Source organism: Lutra lutra, chromosome 6 (genome assembly GCF_902655055.1).
Source record: "Lutra lutra chromosome 6, mLutLut1.2, whole genome shotgun sequence".
Classification (NCBI taxonomy): Eukaryota; Metazoa; Chordata; class Mammalia; order Carnivora; family Mustelidae; genus Lutra; species Lutra lutra.
In genome coordinates this window covers 58,736,508-58,749,500 of record NC_062283.1, presented here as the reverse complement: position 1 = coordinate 58,749,500, position 12,993 = coordinate 58,736,508, and the positions used below count along the sequence as shown (strand labels likewise).

At 43.1% G+C, this 12,993-nt stretch overlaps 1 protein-coding gene across 1 annotated transcript in view; it reads right to left on the bottom strand.

Annotated features, from left to right (window-relative positions):
* TNFRSF21 (TNF receptor superfamily member 21) overlaps positions 1-12,993 on the bottom strand; it is a 65,904-nt gene that overhangs the window by 17,792 nt on the left and 35,119 nt on the right. Inside the window, exon 4 of the mRNA XM_047733589.1 lies at positions 4,617-4,882. Within this exon, the coding sequence (XP_047589545.1) occupies positions 4,617-4,882 (266 nt within the window). The remainder of the gene's footprint in view (positions 1-4,616; positions 4,883-12,993) is intronic.

Genomic DNA, 12,993 nt, shown 5'->3' with positions numbered 1-12,993 from the left:
ATTTTCTAATTAAATGACAAACACTGTCAGATTAGATTTTTTTGAAACCTTAAATATATGCTACTTACAAGTCTTTCTTTAAATAAAGCCTCAGGGGGAAAAAAAATCAAAGTAAAAGGATGGAAATAAAGAGAGAGCATACAATTTGGAAAGCTGTATTAGGGTTTTTAAATAGCTTTGGCAAAGTCCCAGTAACGTCCAACTATTGTCCCACTGCTTTGCTGCTTCTACCAAATGCTGATGCCCTGGATGGGAAGAACGCGTATGATTTTGGAAGGCTTCAGAGGCAGACCTCGAAAAATACAACTCATACCTCTGATAAAGAAAGAGGCAGGCAGGTGAATGGATAAGTAAGTAAGTGCAAGAAGCCAATCTGAAAAGGCTACAGGCTGCATATTCCCACCATATGACATTCTGGAAAAGGCAAAACCATGGAGACAGTAAAAAGATAAGTGGTTGTCGGGGGTGGGGTAGGAGGGAGAGATAAATAGGCAGAGCACAGAGGATTTTTAGGGCAATCTCAATATTCTGTATGACAGTTTAATGATAGATATATGTCATTATACATTTGTCCAAACCTATAGAATACACAACTTACTGAGCTCTATGGTATGGACTTGGGGTGATTATTATCCGTCAATGTAGGTTCATCCCTGGTTTAAAAAAAAAAAAAAATGCACCATTCTGGTAAGTGATATTGACAGTGGGAGAGGCTACGCATATGTTGGAGAAGAAGGTATACGGGAAATCTCTGTAACTCCCTCTCAATATTGTTTTAAACCTAAAACTGCTCTTGAAACTTCATTTTTTAAAAAAGGACTCAACAGTACACCCAAAAGTGAGTATTCCTATATAATATTTTTAGTCCATAAGTAAATTTTTTAAAAAAAGAAAAAGTCAGACTCTGGATGTGTTTAATTAAAAAATGGCTAATAGGCCACCGTGGTTAATGATGGACCAGCTGTTCTTGACAGAAGTAGCTAAAAGGTACCACCAAGCTAATCCTTTGAGTGGAACAGAACGTGGGTGCTCTCCGGTTCATGAATAGAAAAAAACATTAACCATTTTCAAACATACACACACAGTCATTTTTACACATTAAGCTTCCATTAACTCCTAGGGCCAAGTCTCAAGTCCCCAGCAGTAGCACAATACATAAAGAATATAAATCCATCATAAAGTGGGAAGAATAAGTCTTGATTATGTCCCCGCATTCTGTGTCTTGTTTGACTGAACTAATCTCAGAGATAACCTGCAGACAATTACATACTGTGCGACTAATAAGAGCTGGAAGCCAGAAATCCATGCTCATTGGCTATTCCAGTTAGAGTCAAGAGCTGGGTCCACAGTGTTGCTAGACAATGATGGGCATTATTAAAACATGGACCGAGAAACTTAATATTGGCTTCTTAGCCTCCGTCATCACACACAGGCTACACTAGGACCACAGAGAAACACTAGGACCACAGAGAAAGCTGTAGGATGCATTGATGCCACTCTCCCTTGAAAAATAAATAACAAAATAGATATTAGAATCTTGTTGGATATAGACCAGATAAGAGGGAAGAACTGAAGGGTACAAGAGTTTGGCACTTGGGGACTACGTATTTTGTTTTGCTTCTCCTTCACCATCTCCATGATTTTTGTTATGAATCAGTCTCTTTCTTTTTTTTTTTTTTTAAGATTTTTATTTATCTGACAAAGAGAGATCACAAGTAGGCAGAGAGGCAGGCAGAGAGAGAGGGGAAAGCAGGCACCCCACTGAGCAGAGAGACCAATGCGGGGCTCATTTCCCAGGACCCTGGGATCATGACCTGAGCTGAAGGCAGAGGCTTAACCCACTGAACCACCCAGGCGCCCCTGAATCAGTCTCTTGATCAGTCTCCTCTGCAGAGACTTTGAGCCCACCTTTCCCAGCACCTATAACACTGCCTGGAATAAAGCAGGTGCTCAGTAGACATTCATGGACCGCAACAGAATCATCAGGGAAACATACAAGTCATGTGCTTCAGTCAATACTCTACCATCATCACCACCCCCTCCAAACAAGAAGTAACCCCGAAGACGAGAACCACACTCTAAATACTGAGTGTACAACCGAAAAATGAGACAGACTTGCAGAATACAAAAACGAAGTAAATCTTAGCAATTTTGAGGGGTGGGGGACCAAATCTGACCCAACATCACAAACTTCAGTCAATCCTAACAAGGAAGAATGGATTGGCACACAAACCGCTGTCTGCTCTCCCGAAACCGCAATGAGGAGGGCCTTGCTCTCTCAGTTTAGCACAAAGCCCTACCTATCCTTTCTCAGGTGCCCCTTCAGCTCAGTCATCTGAAGAAATACTTTAAATCACAAAAGTAATGTGTTTTCATTGCAGAAAATAATAAAAAAGAAAAATCACTTCTAATCGTACCACCTGGATTTAGTACTAGAACATGAACATTCATGCTTTTTCATTTCCCCATGCTTTTGTTTTCCCATGGTTAGATTTATACTGAGATACTTCCTTTTCCCTTAAAAATTCATTATGATCATCTTTCCACTTTATTTTTTTAATCTTTTTTTTAAAGATTTTATTTATTTATTTGATAGAGATCTCAAGTAGGTGGAGAGGCAGGCAGAGAGAGAGGAGGAAGCAGGCTCCCCACCAAGCAGAGAGCCAGATGTGGGGCTCGATCCCAGGACCCCGGGATCATGACCTGAGCCGAAGGCAGCGGCTTAACCCACTGAGCCACCCAGGCGCCCCTCATCTTTCCACTTTATCAAGTATTCCATGTTAACGAAATCCTAACGTTGCATCAACCACATTCTCCCTTTCTTGTAAGTATTGTCGAAAAGACGGAATGACTTATTCTCCAGGATCTCCATCCTTCTTCAGGTCTGCTGCTCATCCTACCAGCTCCTTCCTTAAAAGTCAGCATTCCAAGGCAGCCCATTCACGTTTGAGCCATACTTCTGATACCGTCCTCAGGAAGTCACAAAACACTGGTGTGTGCCTTTGCATGTTTACCACCCATCTATTCATAAATATTTTTTTTCTGAAATTCCATATCTCAAAGAAGTTAAAAATAGGCCAGGAGTTCAAAGACCACTTTTGGCATCAATTAACACCTGTAAATTTTATCCAGTCACTTAAATAAAAGATCCTCCTGATGAATGTTTCCTTCCATAGTGAAGAAAGACTACAATGTTGGTATAAAAATATAGAAGCACTTGGACCTCTCAAATATATAAAATTGAGTCCCTTGATATACAAAATTTGGTACATAATGGTCGTGAATTAGAGTTGATGGGGGAACGTCTCTCTCCAGCTCTTTAGGTAATGAATTTAGAGCCCTGAAAAAAAACAGCGACAGAATGGCCTTTTAAATTTTAAGTGGGGTTTTATCAGGTCTCAGTGGCAACATTTCCTTTACTTTGGGAATTTATTTGGAAACTTTAATTGAAGTTTGTGAGACATAGAAGCCCATACCCAAACTTGTACTTAATGGATGGCCTTTCAGGGATGCATACCAGGATTAAGGAAAGGCTAAGAAAAACCAGTTATGCTTTGATCATAACTACCATTTAAAAAACACCTTCACTGCATCAGGCATCCCATGTAACCTAATCTTAATTAGCCTATAAGGTTGGCTTACACATGAGAAAATGGAAGCAGAGAAAGTTAAGTGACTTGCCCTTAGTAACCCAGCTAATCAGTATCAGAGCCAGGATTCAAATCCAAGGCTGTCAAGTTCCAAAGCCAAAGCTAAGTGATCAGTTACTTAAGTCACCACTATTAGTAAATCCCCCTCTCCTGGGTCCCGTCACTTCCCATGTGATGGGCAGAATGAACAAGCCCAAGAAGAAGGACCAATCAATCCTGTTACCCTCTGCTGTGAGCACCACCGCCATCCTCAGAAGGTAAGACTGAGCATCTCTAAACATCACAAGAAGTATCCTGGGGGCATTGGCCGGGGAGCGGGAGAGGGAGTGAGAATAGGAAAAAAGACAAAAATAAAAATCTTCCTTCTTAGATGTGTTCCAAGTGTGTTATGCAAAATGAGACTGTACATGAGATAACAAGATGCAGATCTGGCCGTACAGTCTGATGCTTGAACATACCCCAAACACGGTGATTCTCAACTTTGGTCATCAGCATTATTTAGGCAACTTTTTCAAATGGTGATTTGTGGTCCTTCCCCTAGAGATTCTGATCTGACTGGTCCACAGTAGGGTCCAAATTTTTTTAAAGATTCTAGATGGGGGCGCCTGGCTGACTCAGCCAGTTAAGTGTCTACCTTCTGCTCAGGTCATGATCCCAGGGGAACTGGGATGGAACCCCACATCAGGAGAGTCTGCGTCTCCCTCTCTCTCTCTCTGCCCCTCCCATCACCTGTGCACCCTCTCTCTCTCTCTTACTCCCTCAAATAAATAAGTAAAATCTTTAAACAAATCCAAGTTTAAAAAAAATAAATAAAGTTTCTAGATGATTGTAACGGACAACCACTGAGAACCACAGCCCTCGAAGGGAAATGTGTGTGAATCAAAAGACCTAATACCTGTATTTTTCCTTATTATATATCAAGGAGTGAAAGGTTAGTTGGAAAGACCAACAACCCAGGTACAATACCTGGGCCGTATCTTCCATCAGTCCCCGAATCTTCTCCACTACGTCGTTACGCCGGTGCTGGCGCAGGGCGCTGATGAGCTGGGCAAGGCTGGCCTCGGGCCCCCGGATGGTCCAGTGCTGCAGGGCGGCATAGGCCCGCTCATGGTCAGCTGTGTACCCGTTGGAGAAAGCAGCCACTTCTCTCTCACTGGCATTGCACAGAAACTGGTAGATGTCCTTCCACTGGCTTCCAACCTGGGCTGCGACGAGTTTTAGGATGTCAATCCCTAAACCAGAAAGAAAATAAAATTCAAGACAAATCCAAGCACGGGAGGGAAGGTCTTTATATAGATAGCTATTCTGTTCTAATGGACTCAAAAAAGAAGCATGTTCTCCCATTGTTGTCGGTCAAAGGAACGGACTACCTTCTCTAAGCACTTAGCATCCGAAGCCCCTCCTGGGGACTAACTGGGTTCCCTCCTGCAAAGTTCACTTCCTGAATGAGGGGTGAGAAGAAGGACCAATCCTGGAAAGACAATATACAGCCCCCGAAAAAGCTGTTTGGAAAGCCAAACCCGAACAAAATAATCAGTGATTCCTTTGTTACTGCTAAAAACAAGAGTAACCCAATAGAGGCCCCCAGACCAAAAAAGTGGTGACTTCATGAAATTAAGGAAAAAGTAAACCACAAATTAAAACCGGCATGGAGTTGATCCAACATTGTCTAGTTACGTAAAGGGTCTTCAGATTCTAGCAATAATGTCCTTTATGTCAACCGACAGTACCCAGACATTCCAGCCCCAGGGAGGCACTCCTGCAGGACTTCTGGCTCCTGATGCTCTAATCCTATGCTCAACAAGCAACTTTCTGATCTATTATTCAGTCTCATAAGCTGACCTGTACAGTTATAATGGAGACAACAACCCAAATGACAGTATAGTAACAATCAAGAGTCTCCTGGCTTTTATGTTAAGGCATTGGCTCTTGGAACATCTTTATAAAGCATTAACATTCCAAGTGCACAGATAAGACATAACACCTAGAAAACTAGTGATTTGCCCAATATCACAAAGGGAGCTGGGTGGGAATGCAAGCCAACCCACTGGATAGTGTACTGTCATTCTGTCATCGAGAGCAGATTTTCTAGATATTTTCACCAACAACTGATGGGAGCACTTGTAACTGTCACTTGTAAACTGGGTCAGTGTGGGTCTGCAGTACTCAGATCTGATGAGTGCAGTGTGCAATGCCAAATCCAATCCCGAAGCTGCAAGCTCAAGAGGAACCCTTGGCACAGACCCTCTGTGAGGTACGGCTTTCCCTGAGTGGCACGCTGTGGTGTCCTCCTCTTCACAGCACCTTCTCTCTGCATTAGACACTGGCTTTGCCCAAACTGATACATGCGGTCGTAGAGAACCTCACGGCCTGGGATCTGGCAGTTTACCACATGACGGGGTGGGGAGCGTGGTGAGTCCTCTCAGCCAATACCATGTCTTTGAATGAAGCCATACCCGCATGCCCAGATACCAGAGTTATAATAGTTAACAATGTCTTTAAAACACTAACAATTAAAAAAAAAAAAAAAAAAGAGTCAAGTTTCCAAGTGAAGTGGGGGAGGGCGAGGAGAAAAGAGAATAAAGAAAAGCTTCTTATTATAGATAACTAAATTTTTCAATTAACTAGAGGGGAACCAGGGGAGAACAATCTTTTTTTTGCTCCCATCAGTTGGTGAAAATATCTAGAAAATCAGCTTTCGATTTTTGCCTAAGAGCAATGCTAATTTCAGAAGTTTCTTTGGAAATGGAGGACCTGGTGTTTCCTCAACATAAATCCTCACTCTGCGATGCCAACCTGTAAAGGTGGATGACCTCCAAGAGTGTATACACATCCTGAATCAACCACCCACAAATGGCTATTGAAAACTAAGTTCCTAGGAGAAGGCTGCTTCCTTGTCAACTCTAAGAGTAGAATGCCACAGAGGGAAGCACTGGTGCACTTTCACATGATTTTCTCTGGCAGTGTTAAATACACTTGAACTAGCTGCTTTTCAATTTTCAGGGCAATGTTTGGCCAGATACAGAGCTTTTGATTTCAAGCAACAGGCTCCTCTTAAAAAAATAAAAATAAAAAAATAAAAATGCCATGTCCTACTTGAAACCCTGCAGGTAATGTTAAGGAACAAACTAGCAATTTGTGACTGATGTGGTAGGTTCTTCCAAATACCGAAAGGCATGTTAGTCCCTGAATCTTAATTTGGGTTAACTTAACGAAGGCCCACAGTGACTTACATGAAAACATGACTGCATTTTCTTGTACATGGGACCTTTCTTACATCTTCATAATGCCAATGACAGTGTGGCTTTGGGCAAACCACTAACTGTCATGTCCATTTCCTCATTTGTACAATGGACATACTCACTACAGTCCCTGGGGATGAGCTGATTAACATTTTCTATAGACTTGATTTATTTTTAGAAGTACCCCATCATTATAAATGATCCATATACTGAACACTAAAACTTAAGACTAAATGCATTTCTGAGGCAAATACCCAGCCTTTATAGAGTAATTACAGAGTTTAAAGGGCTCAAACATAACAACAGTTCCCTCTTCCAAAACCCAGTATTTATACTTTCTTTTCAGCCACAAAATAAAGAAAAAAGAGGAAAAAAGAAAAACACGAAGAATGGATACAATGAGATCTTCCATCAACCAACACTGACTGGAAGCTAAATTTAAGGCCCACAAATCAGGTCTCATCTTATTTTTTTATTATGAAAACACGGAGTCAATGCGCAGAAACTGCCCCCAGGTCGGCAGTGTCCTTCTCCACACCCCCTCTCATGGCACAGTTGATAAATCCAAAGATGCAGAGAGAACAGCTAGAGACAGCAGCCTTCCAACGTGGCTCAGGGTCCCAACAATGCAGCGGGGGAGGGGCCCCTGAGTGTGCTGTTCCTTGTCCCCAACCACCAAAGGGGAACGAAAAGCTTGCAAGGTATTTCAAGAATATTTGTTGAGCAGTCACCGCAGGTTACTGGGTTTGCTGGACTGATAACCTTTACAAAATTCTAATGCAGAAATAATTTATCCCCAAGAAAATCAAGTAATGCCAATGAAACAAAATTTGTTGGGCTCTGAAAGTGTTCTTTGTTCAGAAAAAAAAGTTTTAGGCAAAACTAAAGAATACAACTACAGAGAAAAGCAGGAAGATAATTAAACCAAATTAAGATAGTAACCCGGGGGCGGCGGAGGTTACTGGGTAAAGAAACAGAAGGGACTTTAAAGGCGGTCACAAGGTTCTATTTGCTAAACTGGATGCTGGGGAAATGGGTCTTCCTTTTATCTTATTACTTTATGATTGGTTCAAGGTCAGCTAGCTAGTTAATGGTACCTCTGTTGGCGGTACATGTAGTGTAGTGAGGAGCTTTATTACGCTGGAATTATAAATGCACTTGGGGTTGGATATGGTGTGTATGCTTCCTCCTGTCCCGTTATTACTGACCAAGCAGATGTTGGGAAAGCTTTCTCTGGGACTAAAAAGTTTATTTCTTTTCTTTAAAATTATAGCATGGTACCCTTAGGGGGGAAAAAAGAGAGACAGGTCAAACTTTTTCTGTAAAGGGCAATAGTAAACGTATTAGGTTTTGAGTACAGGGAGGTCTCTTGCAATTCCTCCTGCAATACGAGATGGTTCACCAAGATGATAGTTCACCAACCCCTGAAACTTGCAGTTTTAAGGGACCATCGCTAAATTATCAAATTGCATAAAGATTTAGAAAAGCATTGTGTTAAAAAAAAAAAAAACAAAAAAAACCACCCTTACACACACACACAAGATAATGCAAGCTCCTGCCCCAATTATGACTGTGACGTGAGGGTGAGGGAAATGGAGACCAACTCTCTGGCTGCCAGAGTGCCCCCATCACCTGCCCCATCAGAGTTCCAAGTTTTCATCCAGACTAGAGACAGATGTGTTGAATCCATCTGACTCCTTTACCTGAAAATGAAGCCAAATATCTTTTTTCTTCGGTTAAAAAAAAACACATCCCTCAACCCACCGAAATGCAGACATGGGTGTGTAGCTTAACTTTGCTTTTCCTGTGATGTCAGGTCCTAGAGCTCCGAGAAGGAGTCAAGCAAGCCCTCATCCACAAGACGCTATTCTCACCAGGAGCTGCATGCAAGAAGGTGGCCCTGGCCCCAGGATTGAGCTTTTGAATTGTAAGGTGCTGGTCGTGGAAAGATCATGAACTTGGCCATCACGACATATGGTTTCAAATACCATGACTTGTTAGTCATGATCTCTAAAGTTTCGGCATCCACATCGATAAAAGGACAACACCACCTGTCCTCTCATAGGGTAGGAAAGGTGATTTATGGGATCAGTTAGTAAAACCGGTAAGCCAAGAGCCTGAGTACACACCGCTTTCACTTCCTCCATCCCCTCCATATCTGCACAGACAAGTCGTCGGGGCAATGGACCTAAAAGGTGGAAGGAGTTTTGCAGAGACTTGGGTTTTAGCGCCAGGACTGTAGGTATGGAATGATGAAGGCAAAAACCACAATCCTGGCTTGCTGTGCTTTCTGGAACCTCACCAGGACTGTCAAAAGTACCACCACACAGAAAGGCCCCATTCAGAGAAAGGCAAAAGTCCAAGAAAAAGACATGCAGGGTGTCCCATCAGTACTCACTGCTGACACTGCCCAGACCCCTATCAGGGAACATAAGAACAGAGGCATGAAGTCATCGACTGGGCTATTGTGAATGAAACGGCATTTTTCTTGTGCATTATAAAATCCTGAATTAGATAGCACCTGGGTAACAACATTAACTTGAGTCTCATTTTTTTTTTAAGCTCCATGTCAGCTCCAGTATGCAAAAAAAAAAAGTTCCACGTCTTTTCATAAAAACCTGAATTGACCTTTATCATCAGAGAGGGTATTAAAGCTCTTTCCTTTTAGAGATAAATATCCAAAATGAGTGCCTTCCTTAAGAATCCATATTAAAGCCTCACTGGATGAGGGATGAAGGCCAGGGATGACGGAGCCAGAGGAAACAAAGGCCATCTGTAACACACAACACAGCACCCAGTCCACACTCCACACCCAGCTTCACACAGAACGAGTGCATGGGAGAGTGAGTAGGTTATAAACTCTGTGATGGTCCCAAATTCTCATCATTTAAAAGATTCGAACAGGGACGCCTGGGTGGCTCAGTTGGTTGGACGACTGCCTTTGGCTCAGGTCATGATCCTGGAGTCTCGGGATCGAGTCCCGCATCGGGCTCCCGGTTCCACGGGGAGTCTGCTTCTCTCTCTGACCTTCTCCTAGCTCATGCTCTCTCTCACTGTCTCTCTCTCAAATAAATAAAATCTTAAAAAAAAAATAAAAGATTCGAACATTCCCACGGCATCTCCTATACTCGAAATGGAACATTGGTTCTCATTATTCTTCTAGAAAGAGAGATAGAGGGGCAAATAATGAGAAAATTCCCATCGAGGCAATTACTACACAACCTCCTTCCAAGACAGATGACTCCACACAGCAGTCTCCTGTGAGGTACACAAACAACAGGAGACAATGATCTCAAGATTCTCGCCCTTCTATCATCACCCTAATTCCTGCCCCCCAGACATTGCTGTTAATCAGCACACGCTGGGGCCTCAGGCTTACAAGTTGCAAGTACAGGGCAGCGCATTCAAAGTACATACACAGCAACAAATGTCAAGTTCGAAATCTGAATACAAGAATGGCTTTAGCCTTCCTAGAATTGATATTCTTCCCAATACAATGGCAATGTCTTCATTGATGACTTTTCTGACCACCCTCTGCCCAATCCCCATGTTGACTTTGACTACCATTATCTCCAGCACCTAGCACATACTAGGAATAGGATGGATGGATGGATGAACCCCTTTTTGTTAGCTTCCCCTCTTTCCTGATCCCCTACACCACCTTTTATCATCTCAATCTCTATAACTGCAGCCATTGAGAAGCTGGGGGGCCACAGGCCAACACTCCCTTGTCGTGAAGCCATGCCAGATCTCATGTGGTCCCTGATGGGTGGAAGCTGGGCTTCCTGGCACAGGAACCAGTTCTTATGCAAAAGTCTCTCCCTCTGGTGGTGCCCTCTCCCCCATCAGGGTGGCCCACCACATCCATATCAGGCGCCAGAGGAAAAGTCTCCCAGATTCTGCCCCTGCAGAGAGGAGCTGTCTAGACCAAGATCTGTCTGGCCAGATTACACAATAAGTGCTTCTAAGAGCAACAAACCCGAAACATGCGCATGTGTTTTGTAATAACTAGTATATCATAGGATGATTTAAAAATGGGCTATCAACAGGGATCACTCCCAATGCATCACACAGGAAACTGCTTTATCAGCGCTTGGGAGCTCAGAATGCCCCAAGTTAAAAATAGTCTTTGCCTCATTGAAGTACAAATGTTAGAGGAACTGCTTAGACTTCATTTTAACCCTAAAGGTGACTTCTGAAGCTGAATTAATCACTATCTTATTTAAGGTTCAATGGGCAATCATCATAAGCTCAGATGAAGCCCAGAAGCTACTAAAACCACAGTGCAAAGGTCTCATAAAGCTAATGATGGACTGTTTACCGATGACAAGTTCTATCAAAACAATAGACAATTTTCCAGATGGAAAAAACAGATATCACTGAGGCTGTGAGGAAAACTAATAACCTCTTATTTCATCCCATGGAAGAAAACAAAAAGAACAAGGTCAAAAATGGCTCCTATCTCCTGGTCTTAGTCTATGTCTGAAGCTGTTCATTTATTTATCTAACAAAAATGTACAGAGCAGTGACCACCCTGACACTATTCCAGGCTCCGGGGGCATGGAGGGACACACAACAAAACCAAAGCCTTTCCTTGTCCTGGGGGACACAGGAAGTAATAAAATATTTAGGGGTAGATAGTGAGGCATGCTAAAGAGAAAAACAGATCAGAGACCAGGGATGGGAGGGCAGGACTGACATTTTAGAATTGGGGCCTCCTCCCTCCGAGCTAAAAGAAGGCCTCGCTGAGGTAACATTTAAATTAAAAAACATTTAAATCATGCTGAAGTGAGACAGCATGTCACGCAGGTATGTGAGACAATGGACTCCTAGGCAGAGGGAACAGCGGGTCTGGGGGAAGGAAGGGCTTTGGCATTCACAAGGAGGAGCAGGGAGGCCCGTGTGGCAGAAGCCAGTGGGCAAGGGGGAGGGTGACAGGGGTCACAGGCTGAGAGACAAATGTGAGTATGGATTGTTCTGGGTCTTCAGGCTGCTACTCTGGGTGCAACAAAAAATCACTGGAGACTTTTAAACAAAGTCTCAATGTCTCAGTTTTGAAGGACATCATTTGACTTCCATGTGGACAGGATCATTCTGGATGCTGTGTCAGGAAGACGTGGAAAGGGCCCGGGCAGAGGAGGAGCCCACAGACATCCTCCAAGGGAGGGGACTGACTTCATTTGGGGCAGAGGGGTCACAGTGGAAATGATAGGAAATGGTCAACTTCTGTATATATTTTGAAGGAAGAGCTGATGGGATTTGCTACCGGGTTTGCTTACTACGGGGTGTGAAAGAAAGGGAAGGAGGCTCTCTCTAACATTCTGGCCTGAGCAACTGGAAGGCTGGAGGGGCCTCTTTCTGCAACGGGTGACTGACGTGGGGGTGTTGTTTGGAATTTGGCTTAGACATCTTAGCTGTCAAGCATCTAGATGTCTGGGTTGGTCACACAAGTGAGAGGATATTTGCATGTTGCATCCAGATACAAGAACCAGGTTGGATCTATGCACTTGGGAATAACGAGCAGATGGACGGTCTTTAAAGGTCTGGGTCACCACAGGAAGGAGAGTGTGCAGGCAGAAAAGAGGTGCAAGTCCTCAGCCCTGGGGCCATCTACTGTTCACAGGTCAAGGGAAAGAGAAGGCGGCAGCCAAGGAGATGGAAGAGGAGTAGCCAGAGAGGTGGGAGGAGGACCCCAGAGAACAGTGTCCTGGAGGCCAGGGGAAGGAAGTGTTTTGGGCAGAAGGGAATCAAGTGTGTTAAATGCTGGCGACAGGCCAAGCACAGGAAACTAAACTAACAGTTCAGTTACAATCATGTTGTCAGACTCTATAGAAAAGATGCAAGATCGTGGCTAAGATCCTGCCATATTTCACGGATTCCAAGACATCTGAATGTGTATTTGAATCAATGCCTTTTCATAGCTTGGTCACAGTGGGTTTTCTTCCTTAGTGGAATATAAAAAAAATGGTATGTCACCATCAGTGGTGTCTTAGATCTGATAAAACATAGTAAGAGTCATTATTTTTTTAACATATAAACTTGAACCCAACTACGTTTTAAAAGTCGACATAACATCAACACACTTAATGTGTCAAATTCTG